At 43.0% G+C, this 23,280-nt stretch overlaps 1 protein-coding gene across 1 annotated transcript in view; it reads right to left on the bottom strand.

Moving 5' to 3' along the window:
• Positions 1-1,152: 1,152 nt before the first annotated feature.
• Sptlc2 (serine palmitoyltransferase long chain base subunit 2) overlaps positions 1,153-23,280 on the bottom strand; it is a 73,060-nt gene continuing 50,932 nt past the window's right edge. Inside the window, exons 10-12 of the mRNA XM_048449310.3 lie at positions 10,106-10,241; positions 8,824-8,953; positions 1,153-5,794 (exon numbers count right to left, since the gene is read on the bottom strand). Coding sequence (XP_048305267.1) covers positions 5,675-5,794; positions 8,824-8,953; positions 10,106-10,241 — 386 coding nt within the window. The 3' untranslated portion in view covers positions 1,153-5,674. The remainder of the gene's footprint in view (positions 5,795-8,823; positions 8,954-10,105; positions 10,242-23,280) is intronic.

The raw sequence follows: 23,280 nt of genomic DNA, 5'->3' as shown, positions 1-23,280 counted from the left end.
TTCAAGGCCAGCCTGGTCTACGGAGCAAGTTCCAGGGCTACACAGAGAAACCCTGTCTCGAAGACGAAACAAAATAAAAAAAGAAAAAGGGAAAATCAAGTGATCACATTACACATGAGTCTGTTTCTGGACTCTGTAGAGTTTAGTGACCCACAGGCACCCTAAAGCCAAGAACACTACCTACAATGTTAAGGAATGGTTTCAGGCAGTGTAAGCCATTTTTCAAAATTGTGGACTATTCTCAGGTCCTTTGTGTTTACATACAAATTTTATCAACTTGTCAGCGTTCACAAAAAAAGCCTATCTTTTTCCACTCTCCAAATTTTCTTTTCTTTTTTCTTTATTTTTGGTTTTTCGAGACAGGGTTTCTCTGTGTTGCTTTGGAGCCTGTCCTGGAACTAGCTCTTGTAGACTAGGCTGGCCTCCAACTCACAGAGATCCGCCTGCTTCTGCCTCCCGAGTGCTGGGATTAAAGGCGTGTGCCACCACCACCTGGCTTCACTCTCCAACAAATTTTTCCAGCCAGTAGGATGGTTCAGTTGGTAAAGGCACTTTGCCACCAAACCAGATATACCAAGTTCAGTCCTGCGACCCCACTTGGTAGACAAATGGGCTTCTACAAATTGCGCTCTGACCACATGTGAACTGGCAGGCTCATCCAGACACATGCCCCCCCCCCCCAATAAGTGTGAAAGAACAAAATAAAAAACTTTTCACTGGTTTTTCCACAGGTGAAGTGAATATCTCCCCTGACCTGCAAAGAGGCATAGCTGCCCTGGCCTCTCCAGCCTTGCCCTGTGGTCCCCCACTGCACCCCACCCCACCCTGCAAAGAGGCAGAGCTGCCCTGGCCTCTCCAGCCTTGCCCTGTGGTCCCCCACCAAACTTGCAATGATCTTCTCACCTCTGCCTCCCGACTGAGGTCTTCTTTTACTGAAACATATCAGACTTTCCACTTCCTCAGACAAGTCTTCTCTGTTACCCATTTCTATTATCCCTTTTGGGTTCTCTATGCAAGCCCTTAGCAGTCTGTAAAACGGTGTTCACACATTTGTCCACATCTGTCTTTTCACTGCTGTTAATGCCCAGTGTACTTGCAATTGCTGGCGTTGAGGTTAATGCCCGATATTGGCTGAATGAATAAAGGCAGATGTCTGTTTCTGAATATTTTATTAGGGCAAAACAATATTTGTGGGATGATTCATCTCAAGTAGGTCCCCTTTAATTATGAACATGTACTCTGAAAACGGATACCCTCCACAACCTACTATGTATAGCTTCACAGTTATCCGATACAAAATAAAATTTAAAAAAAATCATGATCTGGCAAGAAGGCAGAAGGCTACAGCTGAGCGACATTTGTAAGATTCAAAAGAACCCCACATTCCCAGGTGGTAAGAACATTGCAGCAAATGGAAAGGGTTAGGTCACAGGACACCTTACAGATTCCAGCTTACAGTAACTCGGTCAGTGGGAATGCATGGGTCAACAGGACCACCCTAATTGAGTTCTCACACCTGCTCGCCTCTCCCCATCCCTTACTGCTAGCTGCCTCTGTACAGAGAGGGATCATCAAGACTATGGGCATGCAGGCTAAGCTCACACAAAAGGCCTCTGTGTCCTGTGGAGAAAGACCTAACAAGGAAGCTCTCAGTTCCAACTACTGGCTAAACCAATCCTGAGGAAAGATAAGGGGGAAGGTAAGTCACTACTCCACCTCATTTGGTGTTGCGATCGCCACTCATTTGGAAGGCCTATGACAGTCAGGATCTGTTCAGGAGACCTGGGACCTGTGCTCGACTGAGTTGACCTGGGGAGAGCAGCAGCACGTGGGGGTGCCGTTCTTGCAGGCACCTTCCAATCCACCTACCTCGACTGCTCCAAAAACAGAGCTTTAGGTATTGCTTCATTAAAAACAGTGACTGCAGGGTGAGAGCCTCGCCTCCTTCCGGCACACCAGGTACGGTTACAACGCAAGGCCATATTATAGTGAATGCAATATTGCCCGCATCTCCCCAACCCCCACGCTGCTCCCAAGGGTGAACTGTGAACGTAAAGCCTTCAGATTCAGCAAAGATGAAAAAGGTCATTTTCATTAAGGGCTTAAATTGGCTCCTTGTGTTTCCTCCCTAGAAACACTTCACTCTACAGCAAAAAGCTGCTTGGAAAACACAAGTCACCGATAACTTCCATTTTATAGGCAAGGCAAGGCAAGGGATCACTGGAAGGCCTTAGCATTTCTCTGAGCTCTGAGTTGGTTATCTGACTGGACACAGCGGCTGGCTATGAGCCCAAGCACGCATTTCATGTGGATAAGGCAGAGGGGAGGAAGGACATGCTTTTCTTCACATGGAAGGCATTTTGATTGACCAGCTTAATGGATTAAGATGCCTGCTGGGCACCGAGCTTACAGGTAAGGGCTCATCCATCGGTTCTGGAACTGGGTGGTGGGTGGGATGGGGGCTAAAGCTTTTTTGATAAACTGCCAAGCAGAATCCTCACTTTTATGAACCCCTCTCTCTCTTCATAGCCCCAGGTTAAGGTGATTTTACCTGTGGGAAGTACTCCACAGTTCCTGATCGTCACAGGCACAGGGCAGTCAGAAAGAACACTATTCTCCCTCTTCTTCTAACCCCACACGTGAAGCAAAGTGACAGGGACACCCAGGTATTTTTTACCTCTAACACCATCCTGGCACTCAGTCATATCAATCCACCCTCACCCCCAGAGCTTTCTCTCCCGAGTGTGGGACTACAGATGTGCACCATACCTGACCCACAGCGGTCACTTACACAGGAGAACCGGTTGTTATTTTCTATGGGTTTTGTCAAAAATACTACAAACCATTAGGCAGATTCATCAATTTGGAAAAATGGAGTTGGTAGTAGATACTTTGTCCAAAAAGTCGCAAGATTTATGTCAGTTGTTCATCCTGCCCACTTTTTGCAGGGTGTGTTACATACCAGGTAATCCGGCCACACCCTGCCAGTCATGGACACTCAGTTGTAGAGCCCCTCAACTAATAAAGATAGAAAAAGTCCCCTGCTGATCACTGAAGTGCATGGTTGTGCATGCAAGGAGCAGGCTGTCTACACTGCAGCTCCCCCAACCCTGCAGCACACGTCAGTCCTCTGAAGAAGGCACAGGGAGGGCGAGCAAAGGATCAGAGACAATCACTATGAGGGTGCTCCACCCTTCAGCCAAAGAGAGAGAGGGGGGGAGGGAGGGGGAGAGAGAGGGAGGGAGAGGGGGGGAGAGGGAGGGAGGGAGGGAGGGAGGGAGGGAGGGGGAGAGAGAGGGAGAGAGAGGGACAGGCAGAAGTGAGGCTGGAGAATTCGAGGAAGAAGCTGATTTTGAACCTTGCCTAGATTAGAGGAGTTGAAGAGCATGAAGAACTGAAGAGGGCTGGGTCCCTTAAACAGGGGTACTGCAGAGGGGAGATGCTCACACTGCCCTTGCCCCATCTTATGTATGATTCTGGTTGGCTGTGAAGTGGGTCTAACACACATGAAATGAGTAAGGACAACGGTAATGAAAGGCAGGACGGAAAGCGCCAGGATGAGCTGCACTTTGCAGGCCAATCAGCAGTCAGGTCTGGTGGTGGCAGCTGACTTGTTTGAATCTCTTTAAGATTCTCAAATGCTGGGCTACTTTACCCCTGTACTGCCCCCAAACTTGGATAATAATCTACGACATGACTGGACGGGAGATTTCTATAACAGAGTTACGAATAACCAGTCACATATAATGTGCACATACCACTTTGTTCTCTAGAATGCAGAGATCATAGGTAGATCACACGAGTTTTCTCTCTTCAAAGTAAACTGTGCATCAAGTGATACACACATAAAAATTTAAATGCCTGTCAAGAACACTTTAATTTGAAGTGACTGCTAAAAGACACGTTCATCACTTAAAGTTGGTTTCTTTTACAAGCCTTATGTCTATATCATTAAAGGAACTATACTTGGTATTCCAGTGAGCTTCCACGGGGGGAAAGTGAGCAAGATGTTTTGAGCTTTACAAGACTTCGTTACGAAATCTTTTTTATAAATGTAGTTGTCTCTTTCTGTGGTTCTTTTATTTATCATTTGCTTTTGTTTTTTCTTCCTTTGAGACAGGTTTCACTATGCAGCCCTGGCTGCCCTCAAGCTCACAGAGATCCGCCTGCCTCTGCCTCCCAAGTGCTGGGACTAAAGGCGTGTGATGCCATTGCCAAGCTCCATTTCTATTCTTTAAGAAAGTCACATACAACCTCAGACCATCTCCTGGGCTGAAAGCTCCCAGATCTCAAGAGGGCATGGGAACACAGCTTCACCAACAGCACCACTTCTGCTTTCTCTTCCATGTACTGCAGCAGACAAGAAGGTCCCAGGAGAATCAGGTTGGGGCATCTTTACCAACAAAGAGAACAATTTTAAAGAATGACATATAGAACATACTTTTATACAGCTCTTTTCATTCTGTTCTCAATCGTTCCCTAGACTTGATCACTACTAAAAGATAAATTCATCTTCAGTACAATAAAGACAAAAGTTCTCTTCAACTAAGCTTTGGTTGAAAGAAAAAAGTAACTCCAAATGGTGCTCTTCAGATGTGTTCTTTGGTCAAGCAGCACAAAGCTCTGGATGAAGTCCCTGACCTGGTAGTGACAGAAAAACAGAAGCTGTTCCAGTTTAGGAAAGAGGTATTTGATCAGAAATTCCTCAAAGGAAAAAAATACACAACAGAAGCTCAAGAGAAGCCAGCCCCAGATGCTGGGTAGGGTCGTCTTAGGACGTCAAGAGTAGAAGAACCGGCGTTTGGAAGAGCACTGTTTAAGTGGGTCAGCATCTACAAGGAAAACTTATACCACTGATGATGAGGCGGACCGGGCAAAGGACTAACCAACACTCTCCTTTACCACGTCAAATCCTACTCTGGACCCAGAACCAGCCAGAGGCTGTCATAACTTTGGAGGTGGGAAGCATTAGGGTTAGATGTGGGGAAGAACCCAAACTCTGGATACATCTTCAGTCTATGACCATATGAAGAAATATCTACCAATGAATAAACTATCTGGTGACCACCACCACAACAACAGAGTAAGAACAGTCTAGGGAGGCCTTGTGTGTGGGGGCCACATAATAAACTTCTTGGCATTGTTAACATTGAAGACTAAAGACAGATGCTTTGGTTGATTAACTTGACTAGTTAAATAAGGGCTACCAGGGGGGGCGACTTCTGAGACCTGGACAGGAAGTCAGCAGAAGGCACTTACTCCCTAGGGAGAGGGCCAGTGAGACTCAAGGCTGGAGAGCCAGGGCCAGAGTAAGTCTTGATGGATCCAAGTTCATGAGGTGGCTGGAGTGGGGAATGCCTGTGCTGTAAGGCATAGGCAAGGGTCAGCGTGATTTCACAAGTAGAATAGTTATAAAATAAAACATTTTTTAATGGGCAAAGTAATTATTTATATGTATATAAAGGTGAGACTTAGCAAACAAAGGAAGAATGTGAAGCAGTTTGTTTTTTACTATTTACAAAATGCCATTTGGAGTGGAGGTGGCCACCTTCAGTAGTTTCAGAAATGTCTTTCACGTGAGGTGGTCACTGAAGTGTGGTTCCTGGAACTGGCTCAGAAAGGCCACACGCTGTCCTGGGAGGGAGATTCCCCCTCTAGGGAGCACCAAAAAGGCTCAGTCTTCTGTTTCCTCATAGGTAGTCTCATCAAAGGGCCTGTCCAACAGAGGCACCAACCGACGCCGTGAGTACTTCAGCTGCAACAGGTCCCCGACTTCATCTATCTCCTTTAAAGCCTAAAACACACAAGACAGGGGTCAGCCAGGACAAGCAGGATGCAAGCATGCCCAACACTTTCCTGGAACGACCAGTGGTACGGCTATCTCGGTGGGACACACTGAATTCGAGTACTCAGGAAAGGTTGTACACAGCTGAAGCTAGATAACAGCATCAGAGCAAGAGCCCAGCCTGGCCGTCAGATGGGCACAGGAACCCAAGCATGCACCACAAAGGCCACAATTCTTCTAAGTGTAATGTGCTCGGTAGGAAAGGGACAGGCTTCCTGTCAAGATCCCAGCTATAATGCTGCATGAAAACACACACCTTGGGTCAGTGAGGTGCTCAGCTGGTAAAGGCGTCTTCCACAAAGCCTCACAACCCGAGATCAATCCCTAGGACCCACGTAGTGGAAAGAACCAATTCCTGCAACTTACCCTTTGACCTCCATCTTCAAGTTATGGCATGTTTGAACCTATACCCATACTCAAAAGCACACTAAATAAAAATTGTAATAAGATGTTTTTTAAAATGTATATTTTAGAACGGTTTACCAACATAAAGTTGAGTTTGCCTGTTCTTTATTCCAAGATGTGAAAACTATAAAGAGTAAGCGTTGGACTTCACTGTGCTATCAGAACACAGTACCTCTGAAGCCAGGCTTAACTGAAGACTCCACACAGACAGTCGACTCTGAACTTCAGACAGGGGAACCCATTTATTTCCTTGGTTCTGACAGAGGATTTATACATTTGAAACAGAAGGGTACGTGACTCAGAACGCAAAGAAAAGGATATTTACAAACTGTGACTTCAGGAGCACCTCATTTTTTTCCCATCAGTGTAAAAAGGAAAGTGGTTAGGAACAGTCAGTGAGCAAACAAGCTCACAGTGCCCAAGGGGATGCGGGTAAGAGCTCTGTTCTCACAGCAAGTACTTCACACAAGGCTTTTGAATGCTTTTTGTTATTTGATGTGGAATCTCAATAAACTTCTCAAGCTGATCTGAAAGTCTGGAGCTCAAGTGATCTTCCTGCTTCAGACTTCTGGGCACCTAGGACTATGGGCATATGCCAACATTCACAACCCCAGGTAAGTTTAATCTACATAAAAAACAAATTTCTAATAGAAACTGTCGGCCCTTAGTGAGGTTATTTGGTTAGGAGTAAAGAACCATTATATGGTACCATGTTTTAGCAAATAATTAGAGTGACCTCTGCTCAAGACACAGGATGAACTAAGAGAAAAACACATTCAGTACAGACCAAGTAAGGAAACAGGTTCATACAGCTGCCCTCCCACAGCTGATGCTACTGTTCTTCCCATTATGTGGAAAAATAACTTTATTGAAATATGACCCACATTCTACAAAACCCAACTTCTTACTGGACATAATTCAGTGCTTCTAGTATAATCCCAGCAGGTGCAATTTCCATCACTTCACTAAGTGTAGAAAGTCTCGGTCTCTATCTCTCTTGGCTCTTCGAGACAGGGTTTCTGTGTAGCCCTGGCTGTCTTGGAACCGGCTCTGCAGACCAGGCTTTCTCTGTCTCCTGATTAACTCCCACACTCAGTATGTTTACTGCTCTGCACCCCTGCTTTACCTCTAAGCTCCCTCAACCACCAGTGTATTCTCTGACACAGCAGAGTCGCCCACTATGGGCATTCCTTATGAGTGGAATCCTAAGTCACAGCTGTGTCTAGCTTCTTTCAGTTAGCACAGCTTGCAGGTCTGTCCACGCTGCAGGGTTGCAGCTTCACTGGGCATCCATGCTGGCACTGCTTGCTTTAGAAACTATCTTTTGCTTACTGCCTACCCCCGGTGCCCTGTCAACAATCAACTGACCTCGGCTCCCATTCCAAGTCTCTAGTCTAACTGCAATCCTTGTGCTGGTATTCAGCTTTAGCTACTATAGGGTATAATTAGATTTGTAATTGACAAATATGAGTCTTCCAAATTTCATTTTCAACACAAGAGGACAATCATGCCTGATATTGGAAACAAACAAATCTCCAAACTTCAATTAAATTATTATAATACTTTTAAAAAGAACGATTTAAAAAATTCCTTAAGACTAGTAGATCTTAGCCAAGTATAATGGCACATGTCTGTAATTTCACTACTCAGGAGAAAGAAACAGACACGTTTCTGTGAGTAGGAGACCAGCATGCCGCAAAGAAAAAAAAGCATAATATCACCTCTCTCCCAATAAACCCACAATGAAACCATTACCAGCATAAAGAACTTGCTGGGTGGGGGTATCTTAGGCTGCTGTGGGAAAAACCTGCAAGGTTCCTTTTGAGTGGAGTGATCAACACACAGCAGCCACACAAGGAGGAAAGAAAGCTTAGGAGAGGAATGTTTTTTAAATGTAACATCGAATGAGAAAATTTAAATTAGAAACTGCTGGAGAGAAGAGACCTGTCCTGCTTTAGACTGCATCATGAGAAAGACAACATTACAAGTGGATGGATGCTGATTGAGTAAGGTAGCCCACACCTATAATCCCAGCAGCCAGGAGGCTGAGACAGGAGGATCTCTAGTGTGAACACTGTTAGTTCAGGGGCAACCTGGGCTACTTAGCAAGACCCTGTCACAAACCAAAACAGAGGAAGTTAGAAAGTTCTCCAGAACTCTGGTACTGGATTTGTGGACGATATGAAAGATTAGGCAACTGCTTTGAAATAGTCATTTAAGATAACACTGTCTGTCCTGTCTAACCAGGTGCTCGGGGCTGGAGAAATGGCTCAGTGATTAGGAGCACTGGGTTGGAGGAAATGGGTTCAATTCCCAGCGCCCACATGACAGCTCACAACTGTCTGTACCTCCAGTTCTTGGCGATCCATGGCACCAAGCGTGCATGTGGTACACGTGCACACACACACACACACACACACACACACACACACAGCATACACATAAAACACTCATACACATAAAATAAACCTTAATAAAAAAAAAAACCTAGATGTTCCAGAACATCAAGTGACTGGTACCATCTGCTATACAGCCCCTTTTAGTATGTGCCGTACTGACTCCAAGGTACTTACTGTATCAAGTATTTCTTTGGTATGAGCTGCTGACAGGCAAAATCTGGCTCTGGACTCAATGATTGGGGTAGCAGGAAATCCCACCACAACTACACCAATGTTCCGCTTCAGCATCTCCCGCCCAAAGGCACTACAAAAGGAAAACCAAGAGATGTAGCCAGACATGGTGACTTTAATAGACAGAGGTAGGTGGATCTGAGTTTGAGCCTAGCCTGATCTACAGAGCTAATTCTACGGCAACACAGAGAACTAACCAGGGCAAAATAGAGAAATCCTGCCTCCAAAAACAAAACAACAACAAAAGAAACCAAGAAGTATAATAAGCAGAAAGTACAAAGTCTTACTAGCTTGATGCCTGCACCTGCTCAGTCTCCCTGCCCCCCCCCCTAAAAAAAAAAACAAAACAGGGTTTCTTTGTGTAACAACCCTGGCTGTCCTAGAACGTGCTGTGTTGATCAGGCTGGGCTTCAACCCAAGGAGACCCGCCTGCCTCTGCCTCCCTGCTGGGATTAAAGGCTCACACCACCACTACCTGGCTGCTGGCCCAAAAAATCTCTGCTTTTCCAGTCCTCTGATAGTTATTCCACAAAGGTGGAAGAATGTAATTGGCAAGGATCAATTCTGATAAAATCTGCTATAGGTGATAGCCTGTCCCTGAAATGTAACAGTGGTTAAGATTTCAAACAAACCTGTGTTAAAAAACAGTAAGTTTTGAGACTGTGAGGACAGAGGACTTGCGACAGGTACAGCGGGAGTAACTGACTGGCCAGGAATTCCTCCTTTTTTTTCTTTCCCTACTTGGGAAAGTAGGACAGGCTGCTTTTGGGGCTCTGCAGACCAGCAGGTCCCCCAAACTCCACAGCTCTTACACAACAAGTTCACCACAGCTATCTTGTGCCTTACTCCACAGCAGAATCCTGACTAAATAATGAATTCTAATGGTTTGGCTTTGTTTACCAAATTTTGCTTTGTGTTTTATCTTCCCTTAATTTGTTCACATTACTTGGGAATAAAAGGCAGCCCATGGCAGGTGTGGTGGTGCACACCTTTAATCTCAGCGCCTGGGAGGCAGAGGCAGGCCAATGCGGTGAGGAAGTCTGATCTATAGATAGTGACTTCCTGGCCAGCCAGGGCTACACAGTGAGATCGTCTTTAAAAGAGCAAGCAAGGAAAAAAAATCCTGCCCATGTAGCAACACAGGAATGCCAACTTCTCTCCCCTCCACCCCAACATATCTTTCTGTCTAATGACAGACCAGTTTGTGGCCTTTCCCGAAAAGTACCCAATCTTGGCCGGCATGTAGAGCATCAAAGGCACCACCGGGGAGTCTTCATTGCCATAGATGATGAAGCCCATTTCTTTCAGGCGTCTCCTGAAATACCTGGTGTTCTCAGCCAACTGTTGTATACATTCTTTGCCTAAAAAAAAAACAAAAAACAAAATAATACTAAGGAATAGAAGAAAAAGATAACCATTTTCTTTGTTTTCTTTTTATCTACCAGAACTTTTGTTTGTTTGTTTTGTTTTTCGAGACAGGGTTTCTTTGCGTAACAGCTTTGGCTGTTCTGGAACTCTCTATGTAGACCAGGCTGGACTCAAATTCACAGAAATCCGCCTGCCTTTGCCTCCCAAGTGTGCCGGAATTAAGGCTGTGCACCACAATCGTCTGGAGTCTTAAAGAGTTTTTATTGCTATTAAAGTATACTATGACCAAGGTTACTTTGACAAAAGAAAGTTGCTGTTGTTTTTTATTTTTGAGACAGGGTCTCTGTTGTGGAATAATCTTTCTGTATACTGTGAAAATGTGTTCTCATTGGTTTAATACAGAGCTAAATGGCCAATACTTAGGCAGAAGAGGTTAGGTGGGACTTGTGGACAGGGAGAGTGCTGGGATGAAGGAGGACTCTCCAGGGAGAAACAAGATAAACATGCTGTGCTGAAGAAAGGTGCCGAACCACGTAGTAGAATAGATAGAAAATATGGGTTAGTTTAGAATGTAAGAATTAGGTAGTAACCAGCCTAAATTATTGGCAAAACATTTATAACTAATAACAAATCTGTGTTATTATTTGGGAGCTGGCTGGTGGGACAGAAAATTATACCTATGGGTCTCTCTACATAGCCCTGGATGCCCTGAAACTCACTATGTAGACCAGGTTGGCCTTAAACTCAGAGAGATCTGCCTGTCTTTGCCTCCCAAGCACTGAGGTTAAAGGCCTGTGTTACCATACCTGGCTAAAAAAGTATTTAATTAGGGGCTTGCTTACAGTTTCAGATTAGTCCTTTATCATCACTGCAGGGAGTGTGGAGGGTGGCATGCATGCAGGCATGCTCCTGGAACAGTAGCTGAGAGCTTTACATCCTGATTCAGAGGCAGCAGGAAGAAAGTCACTGAGCCTAGCATGGGCTTTGGAAACAAAGTCCATCCCCAATGACACACTTCCTCCAACAAGGTCACACATTCTAATCCTTCTCAGACAGGTCACCAAATAGGAACTAAGCATGCACATATGAATGTTTGAGGGCCAGTCTCATTCACAACACCACACGTATATTCCAAGTATCAGAAAGTGACCTCAAATTTTGGATCCTCCTGCTTCCCCCTCTGGATTTAGAGCTGTGTGCCACCATGCCTGGTTTAGTGCAGGGCTAAGGATCAAACAAGGGCTCTGTGACTTCAAAGTAAGCATTCAACCAACTGAACTACATCCCCAGCCTTTCCCTCCACTTTTAGAGACTTCTAGTGCTGCTTTATACGGGACAAGACTTATCTTCCTACTGTGAACAGTGGAAGGCTGGACAAAGTACAGAGCATAATGACTCTCAGACACAAGGCAACAGAAGAGTGTGCTGCAAAGACAGGAAGCAGGGTAAACCTTTGGGTGCTCCATGCTACCTAGATATAAATTCCAGACTGCTACACAGAGAAGGTGGACCCAGTCTTGTCAGTTAGAATCAGAACTGGAGAGGCCAAAGTGGCTAGGTCCTTGTTGGGCAGTACGTAGGAATGTAAAGGGTATACTTTGGGGACCTGATTTGAGGTTCTACTGAGCTTTGGCAAGAACAGATCTGCACATGCATGAGAAAAAAACTACCAGAAGCTGGGAGAATCCCTCAGAAGGCAGTAGCCTCAACAATTTTCAGCACTTACACATAGCTAAAATAATTAGCATGTTAACCCACCAAAATGGAAAGATGGCACAATGCCATTTTTGGTTTTGTTTTTCATAGTTCTGGAATTGAAGCTAAAGATTCAGTCCTAGGACCTCACACAGGTTAAACAGCTCTCTAATACTGAACTACTGTCCCAGCCCCAGAAGACTATCTTTAGTAACCACTGTCAAATTAATCTTGTAGTTATTCTTGTTTTTTAAATAAACGATGTGTGTGTGTGTGTGTGTGTGTGTGTGTGTGAGAGAGAGAGAGAGAGAGAGAGAGAGAGAGAGAGAGAACACAACTGTCCAGAGTCAATTTTGGTCTTCTATCTTCATGAGGCAGGGTCTCTTTTGTTTCTGCTACTGTGTTGAGCCTTGAGATTCAGAGGGCAATCCCACCACAGAAATGCTGGCATTGGCCTTTTTAGCTGGTCTTGCAGTCTACCTATTTTACCTGCTCAGACATCTCCCAGGCCCCAAGATCTTGAAGCTGTGTCAACTGTATTCTATTCATTAAAAAAATTTTTTTTTTTTTTTTGATAAACAGTGGTACTCCTGGTTTCTTGGGACTCTCACCATGTCATGAGGAAGGTAAGGTCTATTTCAGAACTCATGAAAACGTCTAGGCCCTCCCATACAGACACTGCCTATAAAGACAGCTACAAACTCTCAGTGAGACACATATCAGCATTCACAGAAACTTCTAAGCCCTCCTGGACAGACACTGCCTACAACAAACAGCTATAAACTTTCCAAGAGTCTATGTATAAAGTGGGGGCTATCAAAGTAACTTGGTTCCTAACTATAATCCTGCTTTAACAGGCATACCCAGGGGTCACCTGCCGAAACAGCAGACATTTTTAGTTTAGTTTTTTAATGTAATATATACCATAATCAAGAACATGCGTTTGAGTCTTCAGCTTCAAAAGTAAGATTTCTGGGCACAAACCTTTAATCCCAGCACTTGGGAGGCAGAGGCAGGCAAATCTCTGAATTCATGGCCAGACTGGTCTGCAGAGAAACCCTGCAGAAAAACAAAATAGAATGGGGTGAGAAGCGGCACACACTGTGACCTGGGTGGGAATTACATGATATTGACTTAGGGATAACCTAAAATCTGTGCACTTTACTACACGAATAGCAGCACTGTAATAAAATTATTAACAGCCAAATACTTGATAACTCACCTAAAACTCTGATCTCTCTGCTCATAATCTTAATCATAGCCAGCTATTATTTAATAACCATTCTTTTATAAACAGCAAACAAACAAGACACACCTTACCAAAACAGAAGCCTCTGAGTGTTACAAGGGTGGGCTTGGCATTCTTAGCCTTTGCTGCTTAAGACAAAACCTGAAAGTGGGGTTTTGGCACTGGATGGTCCAAGAATCTGTATGAAAAAAGCACTTGAGACTTAAAAGCCCTTGTCCTGAGACAGGAAATGAAAACATTAAAGGACCAGCTCTTCCTTTCTTACCCTTTTCTCTTTCTAAACAATTCTATGAATGATACACAGATCAGATGATACTGTCTATAAAATATTTATTTTCTATCTGTTTGCCTGTATACTTCCATTCCCACAACAGCCTCCCCAGATATTTTGCTACTATGTGTTTCTTCTACAAATTTTGCCAAGAGAGAAGTTGAAGGAAGGCTAGCATAAAGACCTAGAAACTTAATACAAACGAGGTTCTGACGGCCTTCTAGGAGACTGCTGGGACAGTATGACTGAAAAGATGTGGGTGCAGCAGAATACAAAACCACACAGCAAAGAAAAGGTTCAAAGACACTTCTATACTACTAAGGCACAGAAAAGGTTTTGTGTTCAATAAAAAGGACAACTGGGGATTTAACAGCTTAAAAGAAAACTCTGGAGTTCTCCTGAAACACTTTTGTAGGAGAAATGCTCTCTAGGATGGCTGGACTCTGCTATCTAAATATTAAATATGGCAATATGGGCAATAGAGTAAATTCTCAGGAATACCAGAACTCGACTATTTAACCGCTGTTTTACAATGATACAGCTGAGCAGAGACACCTAGACAGGGAGTCCAGGACTTAATAGTCCTGAACTTATTAAATAAAAGGCAGGAAAAGGCAGGTAAACATGACATTCTTTCTACATGCAAGAATTGCTGAGATTCCTGACTTCACTTACTCAGGAAATCAGTTTCCAAAATATCTCTTCAAAGGAAGGTAACAGGGCCAGGCAATCGAACATTTAGACACCAAAAGTAACAAACACCCAGTCTTTGGGATTTTTCTAGCACTTTGAGAAAACTAACGTTGATTCTCACTACACTTGTTAATAACTCTTTTTACACATAAACATTTGCATTTATAAAAGGTTCAATAAAACAGTGAATATGTTCTTCTTCAGACTACTTACCCCATATAATAAAATGTGTCATCAAATTAAATAACATCAACTACAGAAAAAGTGCTCAAGTTAGGAATGGTGGTGAAAGCCTGTAATGCCGACATTAAGGAGACTGAGTGACAAGGACAGTGAGTTCAAAGCCAGTCTAGGCTACATATTGACAATCCAACTTTAAGATCATCACCTAAAAATTAAGACTCTTACCAAGGATACTCAGAACATAGAGGAGATGCTGTGTGGCAGGGAAGCAAAAGCATTTGGAAAACATCCTGAGGCTGATGAGATGTTCAGCACATAAAGGTGATTACTACCAGGTCTGGTGACCTGAGTTCTATGACAGAACCCACATGGCGGGAGAGAATTTATTCTCAAAAGAAGGTTTCTAACCTCCACATGGGTACTATGGCACACATGAATGCACATAAAATGTTATTAAACAACAATATACTCCAGTGCTTACTGTGTGCCAGAAAAAGTTCTAGACAACCCCCCCCCCCCCCCGCAATAAAACAGACCAAATCTGTCAGCAAGGGCTCACTTTCACGGCAAGGATAAATACCTCCTTGAGGATGAATCTCAGATCAGGATTACACCAAGAGCTATGCATAGAGTAGGCTCAAAGAGAGAAGAAAAAGAGAGCATAGCAAAGTGTTGTAGAATATTATGTATGTTGCTTTTGTTTATGCTGCATTTGTTTAACTGTGAAGCAATAATTCTTTGCCTGTATAAATCCCATGTCTAATAAAGAGCGGAACAGCCAATCGTGAGGCAGGAGAAAGGACTGGTGGGGCTGGCAGGCAGAGAGGACAAACAGAAAGAGCAAGAAGAGAACAACGAGAGAGGACACCAGGGGCCAGTCACCCAGCCAGTCACAGAGGAAGAGTGTAGTAGGATAAGGGTAGATTATTGAATTTACTTTTAAACCAAAAAAGCAACTATTAGTTTTACATAATTTACATTGATATGGATTTTTGTATATTGATACAAATTTAAGATTATTTTTGTTAGAACATATGTACATACATTTCTAACCTTGTTCAATGTATTATACCTATGCAACTCATTTAACAATGTAATGCAGATATTTAGCCCTTATTATTATCAGCTATTTAGGATAACAAGGAAATGCAGGTTAGTAGTTAATCATCTATTACAATCGAACTTGTAGTCATGTTAGGTATGTTTTCAAGGTCAAACATATATTTTAGGCATACGGGTGATCTTCAAAGACTTCAGATATCTACAGAATATGGCCTTTAAGATGTTTTAATAACACAGGCTCTCCCTGTCTCTCTCTCTTTAATGATAATGAGACATGTCTGCTCCTGGCAGCATCAATCAACTTCAGAGAAGATGATGGGTACCAAAGAAACTCCACAGGGTGTTTACTTTCTTTGTGGCAAAAGTTAGCCACTGGGCAAGAAAGTGCCTTTGCCTTGACTGCTGACAGTGTGCTACCCAAATTGGACAAACAGGACACAAAAGAAAGTGACTGTTGAACTTTGTCAAAGCAAGGTAGAGTAACCCTTAAGAATATCCTCTTAAGAATATCCTGCTTCACAGAAAAGTCTGCCAGGTATGCGAGGCCTGTAGGTAGAAGATGGCTGCCCCAATGTTGCAGGGGAACCTTGGGTGACTGTCCAGACAGTCAACTATCATTTGTTATATATTTTTTTGGGAGTTGCTTGCTTGCACTTCCTGCTTACTCAGGTAATATTATTTCCTTCTTGGGTCTCTGATGGAGTTGAAGACTTTATAGTTATAGTTTTCCTTGTTACCAGATTCAGAAAAAAAAATTCACTAAAGAAATGTAAAGTGTATAAGGTTGAGAGGCATAAAAAGATAGGTTTTGTAATGCAAGTTAGAATAGAAAGTGAATTATCACCAAAATAAGATAATGAAGGATTTTCTCTGAATTTGTCAATTGTTAATGAATTAGACATTGTTGATGCTTTTATAGTCTGTAATATTGCATATAGTTATTGTATTTATTGTACATATTTTTCCCTATATTAGTTATCTTTTCTTTTTTAGACAAAAAAGGGGAAAGGTGATATTTTGTTTGTGCTCCAACAAATAAAGCTCTTCTTAGTGAAGAGCTAAGCCTCTAGTTAACCATAGAGGCAAGGCAGTGGTAGCACACACCTTTAATCCTAACACTTGGGAGGTGGAAGCAGCAGGGAGATCAGGAATTCAAGGCCACACTGGGCTACTGGAGATTTAACTAGTCTAAAAGAAAAACAGAGCTCATACCTTTGATCCCAGCACTAGGGAAGTAGAGATAGGAAGTGATATGGCTAGGCAGAGAGAGGAATATAAGGCAGGAGAAGACAGGAGCTCAACCCTATTTGGTCTGAGGATTCAGTAGAGGTAAGAATTCTCTCTAGTGGCTGCTCCTTTACTTCTTTGATCTTTCAGGTTGTGACACTCTGGGGTCAATCTAGTGATGCAGAAAATGAACTAAAATTTTGAACTTTCTAATTAATGACCGTAAAAGACTAATGAAGTAAAAAAATCCTTACGGGTGTGGAATTTGTGTTCATCTGTGCAAATATGTAGGTGGTTTCTTATGTTCCGATTTAAGCTCTGATTTTGAAATGTTCTTTATATGCTCACATTCATGTAGCAATAGAACTTGAAACTACATATAAGGATCAGCTGGCAAAGCCACGGGGATTTAGACTTGTCATCACACTGAAAGAAGAGCTTAGTACTGGTCCTGCATTGCATATGCACAGGACCTCTGACATTACCCAGCAGAGGGTTGGTTTGTTACAATGTTGATTCCCTTTGAATATTAAAAAACATTTTAAAATATGTATTACTATGCCTCAAGTTCATTCTCAATACTGCATAAATAGAGAGATATGGTGACCCATTATTGTTTCTTGTTAGTTGCTTTACAAATTTTTAAGAGCTCGTTGCCAGTGAGCGATGCTTTTCTTCCCACCATGTGGGTCCTATGGATCGACTCAGTGTCACATTTTTTGGCAAACACCTTGTTTTCTATCACCCCTTTCTGCTTTCCCTGACAAATGGCCCCAAGCCCCATCACACTCATTTGAAAATCAAACACTGATTAGAAACAGCACTGAATCTTAAGACATCTAAGTAGTTTTCATTACAGGAATAAGAAACCCTGTTCCACTGGGTATGTGGAACAGACCTCTAATCCCACATTAGAGTACTCAGGAGGCTGAGACATACACATACATAGTTAGATTCAAAATGAACCTGGGATACATAGCAAGATTCTGTCTTTAAAAACAAAACAAAACACAATCACCTCCCAAACCCCTCAAACAAAATACTCTGTCCATATCAAATATAAATGGGCCAAGTACTCCTTTCATCCTTGATCAACCACAACAAAACAAAGTCTGGCTCTTTAAGCCATGCATGGTAGCACATGCCTTTAAACCTAGTACTCTAGAGGCAGGAACAAGTGGACCTTTGTGAGTTGGGGGCCAGTCTGGTCTACATAACTAGTTCCAGGACAAACAGGGTTGTGTAGAGACCCTGGGTCAACAAAACAAATGAACACCCCAACTCTTTAGACATCCAAGGAAGAGACCCTATCATTGATGAGTACTGATAGGAAACACTGAAGGGTACATATTACTTACAAAAAACAAACAAAAACCAAAACAACAATAACAACATACCCCCCCCAAACTGCGGCAAAATCTAGAACAACAGAAACAAACGTGTGCAGGAGGCAGAGGCAGGTGGATCTCTGAGTTTGAGGCCACCCTCGTTTACATAGGGAGTTCCTGGACTGTCAGGACTGTCCCACAGAGAAACCCTGTCTTGAAAAACCAAAAAGTGTGGTCATACTCTGATTCTATTCTTATAAGAACATGTGTGTGTGGGAGGGGGCATTAAAAACTGAAGGTAAGCAGAAAAACAAAAACCATCAAACACTCACTAAAATCCTTTCTGTAATGATGGCAGACGTTTGGCGTTTGTTAGCATAATCGCTGCCCATCTTATGAGTCTCACTAATAAGCTGAAGTTCATTTCCATGTCACTAGAAAAATATAAAGACTAAACTTTAAGGAACTTCTACTCCACAATTTTCACGTTTAGATATTTTAGCTATGAATTGTGTAGAACAGGAATAAAACTTCACAAACTTTCTGGATCAGCAGATTCTAAACTGTCACAAGTCCCCCCACAGGATGTGCGGAGAGCCCCATTAGTGTCTAAGGAGGGAGGAAGAGTTGGGAAAACATGACAGTGAGCACATAACTCACTTGGCCTTTAAGGATGTAGACTTAGACTGAAATCCAGATCATCACATCTAAAAATATTGTAAAGCAGTGTCTGGACTTGAGAAGGTAAGGATAGAACATGTAAAGGAAAAAAAAATGAACGAGGCTTAAAAAACCAAATTGCACTGGTAACTGAAATCTGTTCTGCTGGTTTTCTAACTAACTCAGTGAAAGACGGAAAACCTTACGTCAAAACCCTATTAAAGACAAAACCAAAATAAATGTTAACTAAAATGCAAGATAAACTAACATATTCCCCTTAAATTCCTAAAAATGGCATCAAGAAAAAAAATCTTTGTTAGCCAATTAAGAGTCCCAAGGAAAAGAAATAAATGCACCTTCAACAGGTTTCTAATAACTAAGATACTGAATGCCTCAGTGAAGCACCTTGTAAAGGACAGTTGTACAGGCTTCTAGGAAACAAGAGTGGGCTGGAGCAAAGGGGTGGGAGTCAGGTTCATCAACTCTGAGCCCCCATTTTGCTAGGCTGGAGACCAAGCATCAAAGTGCCCAGCTAGAGTCACTGCCAGACCAAAGGACATCAAAGCAGCCCCTTGGCTCTCCATCTCCATATGGGAATGAGAGCAGCTTACCAGGCCGGTAAATTCCTCCAACAAGCAGAATTTATCACCCCCTCCCTTGTAGTGGCTTAATCCTTTAATTCGTTTCAATGCCAAAAAATAGGATTTCCTGAGGACTGCCACAGGATGTGCAACAAGCAGCAGGGGCAAGGGCTTAGCGTTGTTGATTCAATATAATCAAAAGTTTAGCAGAAGGGTTGCTAATGCACAGTCAGTAACACAGGGCCCCGAACAAAAGGAAGAAAAGAGGCCAAGAGCCTTTGAAAAAAATAAAGAACCAAATTTTAAAGGGTGCCAACTCATTCAGGATTGAGTCCCACTCCCCGCTTCTCCCCTCCCCTCCCCTTGGACCCAGAATCTTTAGCATGTTATGCGAGCATTCTACAACTCAGTTACTTCCCTAGTCCAAGACAGTCTTAATTTGTCTAGAGACTATTCTATCCTCTGACGGAGCTGGACTATAGATAACACAAGGGATGAGGAATTCTACTGGGTAGTGTAGTCAGGCATCCACCTCCAGACCCAGAGGGTAGCAAATAAGGGCAATTACTGGAAAAGGCCTGCTTGGTTTTAAGCTGGTAATTTCAGAGTCAGATAACAAGGTAGTAAGTTAGTTTACAAACTGATAAAAAAAAAAATGAACATTAAGGAAAACATTTATTGGCCAAGGCTATCTGTATGCTATTTCTAAAGACTTTGGGATTTTTAAACCAGGCGGTGGTGGCACACCTTTAATCCCAGCACTCGGGAGGCAGAGGCAGGCGGATCTCTGTGAGTTCGAGGCCAGCCTGATCTACAAGAGCTAGTTCCAGACAGAGCTACAGAGAAACCTTGTCTGGAGACACACACACAGTCAAAATGGGGAGGGGAAAACAAAAAAATTAATTCCAAGCAATACGCCCAATCCTGACCTTGGGTCTCAATTTTCCCTCCCTAGCTGAATTCTAACATCCCAGCCTGGATGTCAGGGGCCAGGGTCCTAAGCAGTTAGGTCCCTGAAAATGATGAAAACTGGCAGCTTGGCTTTACTGCCAAACATCACACTTCTTGCTTCCCTTTTTCTTGTGGGTAGATTTAGGTTTGGTGCTCTCTGATGTAAACAAGCTTTAAAATCTACATAAATAACAAGTTAAGTCTTTTAAATGCTAGTTTGTCTTCTGTTTTCAAAATGCTAGGAGCCTGGTGACAATAATTATCAGTGGTTTGAGGGGAATAAGAATCCTTTTTGTGGGGAGTGGGGAGACAGGGCCCCACCTAGCCCAGGCCAGCCTTAAATTTCCAATCCTCCTGTGATTACAGGCACGCACCTGGCTCACACTGGCGGGACAGGGTGTGCTCCTGTGCTGGTTTTTAAGCTTCCCTGCGTATAAACACGGTCAGGCACTACCTCCTTAATATGTCTCTGATGAAGTTCTGAGTTTACTTTTAGAAGGTCCTTCTGACACTGATGAAGACTCTCTCCTCACACTAACGTCAACCTCTCCCAAGACTTTTCTGACCAAATCACACATTAGTTTCCCGACTTTGAGGAGTCCAGATTGGTCAAGATGAACAATCCTGCAAATCATATTAGAGAAAATCCCCCGCACATGGTATTTTATTGCCCTGTCTGCCTTCAGCAAAGACTCTAAAGGTAAGGAGCACCCTTACCCTGATATTTTCTCTCTACTGACAACAAATCCCTGTATTTCCTGGTTGAAGTCAGAACTGAACTCAATTAATTGCTCTTCCTAGGACAAGACTTCACTGTAGCTGGCGGTCGCGGCACCTGTACAGTCCCTCTTGAACAGAATTGCTCTACTGTGTTAAAGAAGCATTCACGGAGGAAGAGGTGGAGCTCAGAGGCACAGCTCCTTGTGCTATGTACAAGGCCCTGGGATGAAAAACTTTTAAAGTAAAAGCATCATGGATAGGCTTTCTTCTTTAACATTTCATCACACTGTTAAGGTAGATGACAGGAACATACAAATCAAACATTTAGGTAACTAGAAAGTCCAGGAAGCACTAAGGATAAACCAATCCTTTGGCATGCTCTCATCTCTTGTTGGGGAGCTGTCAGAGGATAACTGGCCCCTCTATCTTGTTACTGGAATATACTTACTAAGTCTCTGAGCAGCAACCGTCTCAAAGTTGAAGGACTGCTATCACCAACTCTTCTAGACAAAACCCTCAGAAACAATTCTGGGGGAAAGAAGCAATGCCAATCGTGTTGTGGTGTACAAAGTTAGATATGTTCTTCAACACAGACTAAGCCACAGAGGCCACAAATCCAGGATGGTGAGGATAAAGACTAATGTCCCAGCTCAAATAAACAGACATAAAAATTGCAGGGAAAAATCTTTAAAATAAATCTGACTATAAAAATGAACCAACCCAAAAAATTTAAATAGAACTAAGGAAATCTATCTACTTTAATCCCTGAAATTTTAAGACTGAGCCTCACCGTACGTAGCATGCAACCACATCTCCAAACGAGGGGCCTCTGGTTCAGGGCTCTTTTCCCACCCCAGGGGAACCTAAACGCCTTTCTTAGGTATTCTAAGAACAATGTTCCATTTAATGGCCAAGTGTACATCTGTTCAAGGCCTAGCTTCCAGCCTGATGCTTGTGGACATCTCAAAAGCCAGCTTCAAACTGACTGCAACAAGACACAAAAAGAAGGTTCTTATTGTAAAAAACTTTTATTTGCATTTGGATTTTGAAAAAAGAGATGAGAGTGGGAGAAGGAAGCACACACAGTTCACATCCCTGAAAGACTCTTGAGCGGCAGAACTGCTTCTGAGCTGGGGGGGAGGGAGCGGGGGGGGGGGGGCGCTGGAGGGTAGCAGCGGTGCGGTGGTAAAAAGCTTGCTGAGTCACAGAGTGGAGACAGGCAGTCAAATGCCCCAGTGGCTGTCACTGTCAGCATGACCATTCACTAGGAAATTCAGCTGTTTTGTGGAAAATTAGCTGAACAAAATGAGAAAATTAGTAAGAGGCCACAAAACAGCCTGTTTTAATAAAACACTGACTATAATCAGAAGTAGAAGCAGATGAACTGAGGAAAGCCACATCCTATTTGGAAACAAGATACAGAAAGAACTTGCCCCACGTGTGAGCTCAAATTTCCCCACCTGTAAAGTGGTCTTAATGCTTTCTGATTTTAAAAAGTTTAAGCCATTGGTTAAAAGGCCTTTTGTGTTAGACAATAAAGCAACTAATTTACAAAAGAAATTTTTCTTTCATTTATAGCAATCTGTAAGAGGCGCTACAAAGAAAAAGCTCACTTAAGTTTGATTAAGCATGTTAGATCTGAGTTGGCCTCAAATAACTTTTACTGTGTTGTAGGAAACTTATGGTTTCACTGGGGATGCGGTGTGGAAGGAGGTTGTTTAGAGGGAGGGGCAGAGGGAATTAAGAAAGGAGCAAGGTGAACAAAGGAGGATGTTTCGACTCTGGGACTAGTTCCTCCAGGAATCTTACCCTGCCAAGCTGCAGGGCAGTTTTAAAGACGTGGAGCACATCTTGTTCAACTCCAACACAGAGCAGGTAACGCTCGCTGACAGATGTTTCTTGACAGCAGTGCTTTAGGCATTAAGTCACAGGCCTCAAGCTCAGCCCAGGAAAAACTGCTCAAATGTTCAAGGAAAGGACGACCACACCAGGAAATGCACTCTGCCCTTGTCCTTCTTTCTAATCACTGCACTCTGCCCATTCTCTCCTCTCTCACTGATCTGGCTGAGCTTCTAAACAAAATCCATTAAAGCACAACACTAAAGGAAAAAGCAGAAGGCAGACACTCCTGGACTTGGAAGGCAGTGTTGGGGAAATGTCAAAAGCTGTCAGTTCTGAGTAGCATGCAGCTCTCCTCGGGATCAAGTTGATGATTCTCAAAGATAGGGTAGTGTCTACTCCTAAATTAGTTGTTGACGGTTCTCTGGATCATTTAACACCTCACTAGCAAGTCTTTTACTGGATTAATTCAAACAGTTCAAGACTAATTTTAATTAAACTTCAACCTACTCAAGTCTCTTTTACACTAGTAAGAGATTTATCTAGGTTCTTTAGAAACTAAATGCAGACAGT

The sequence above is a fragment of the Myodes glareolus genome, chromosome 11 (genome assembly GCF_982192425.1).
Source record: "Myodes glareolus chromosome 11, mMyoGla1.1, whole genome shotgun sequence".
In the NCBI taxonomy this organism is placed as follows: Eukaryota; Metazoa; Chordata; class Mammalia; order Rodentia; family Cricetidae; genus Myodes; species Myodes glareolus.
This window is presented reverse-complemented; position numbering and strand designations above follow the sequence as displayed.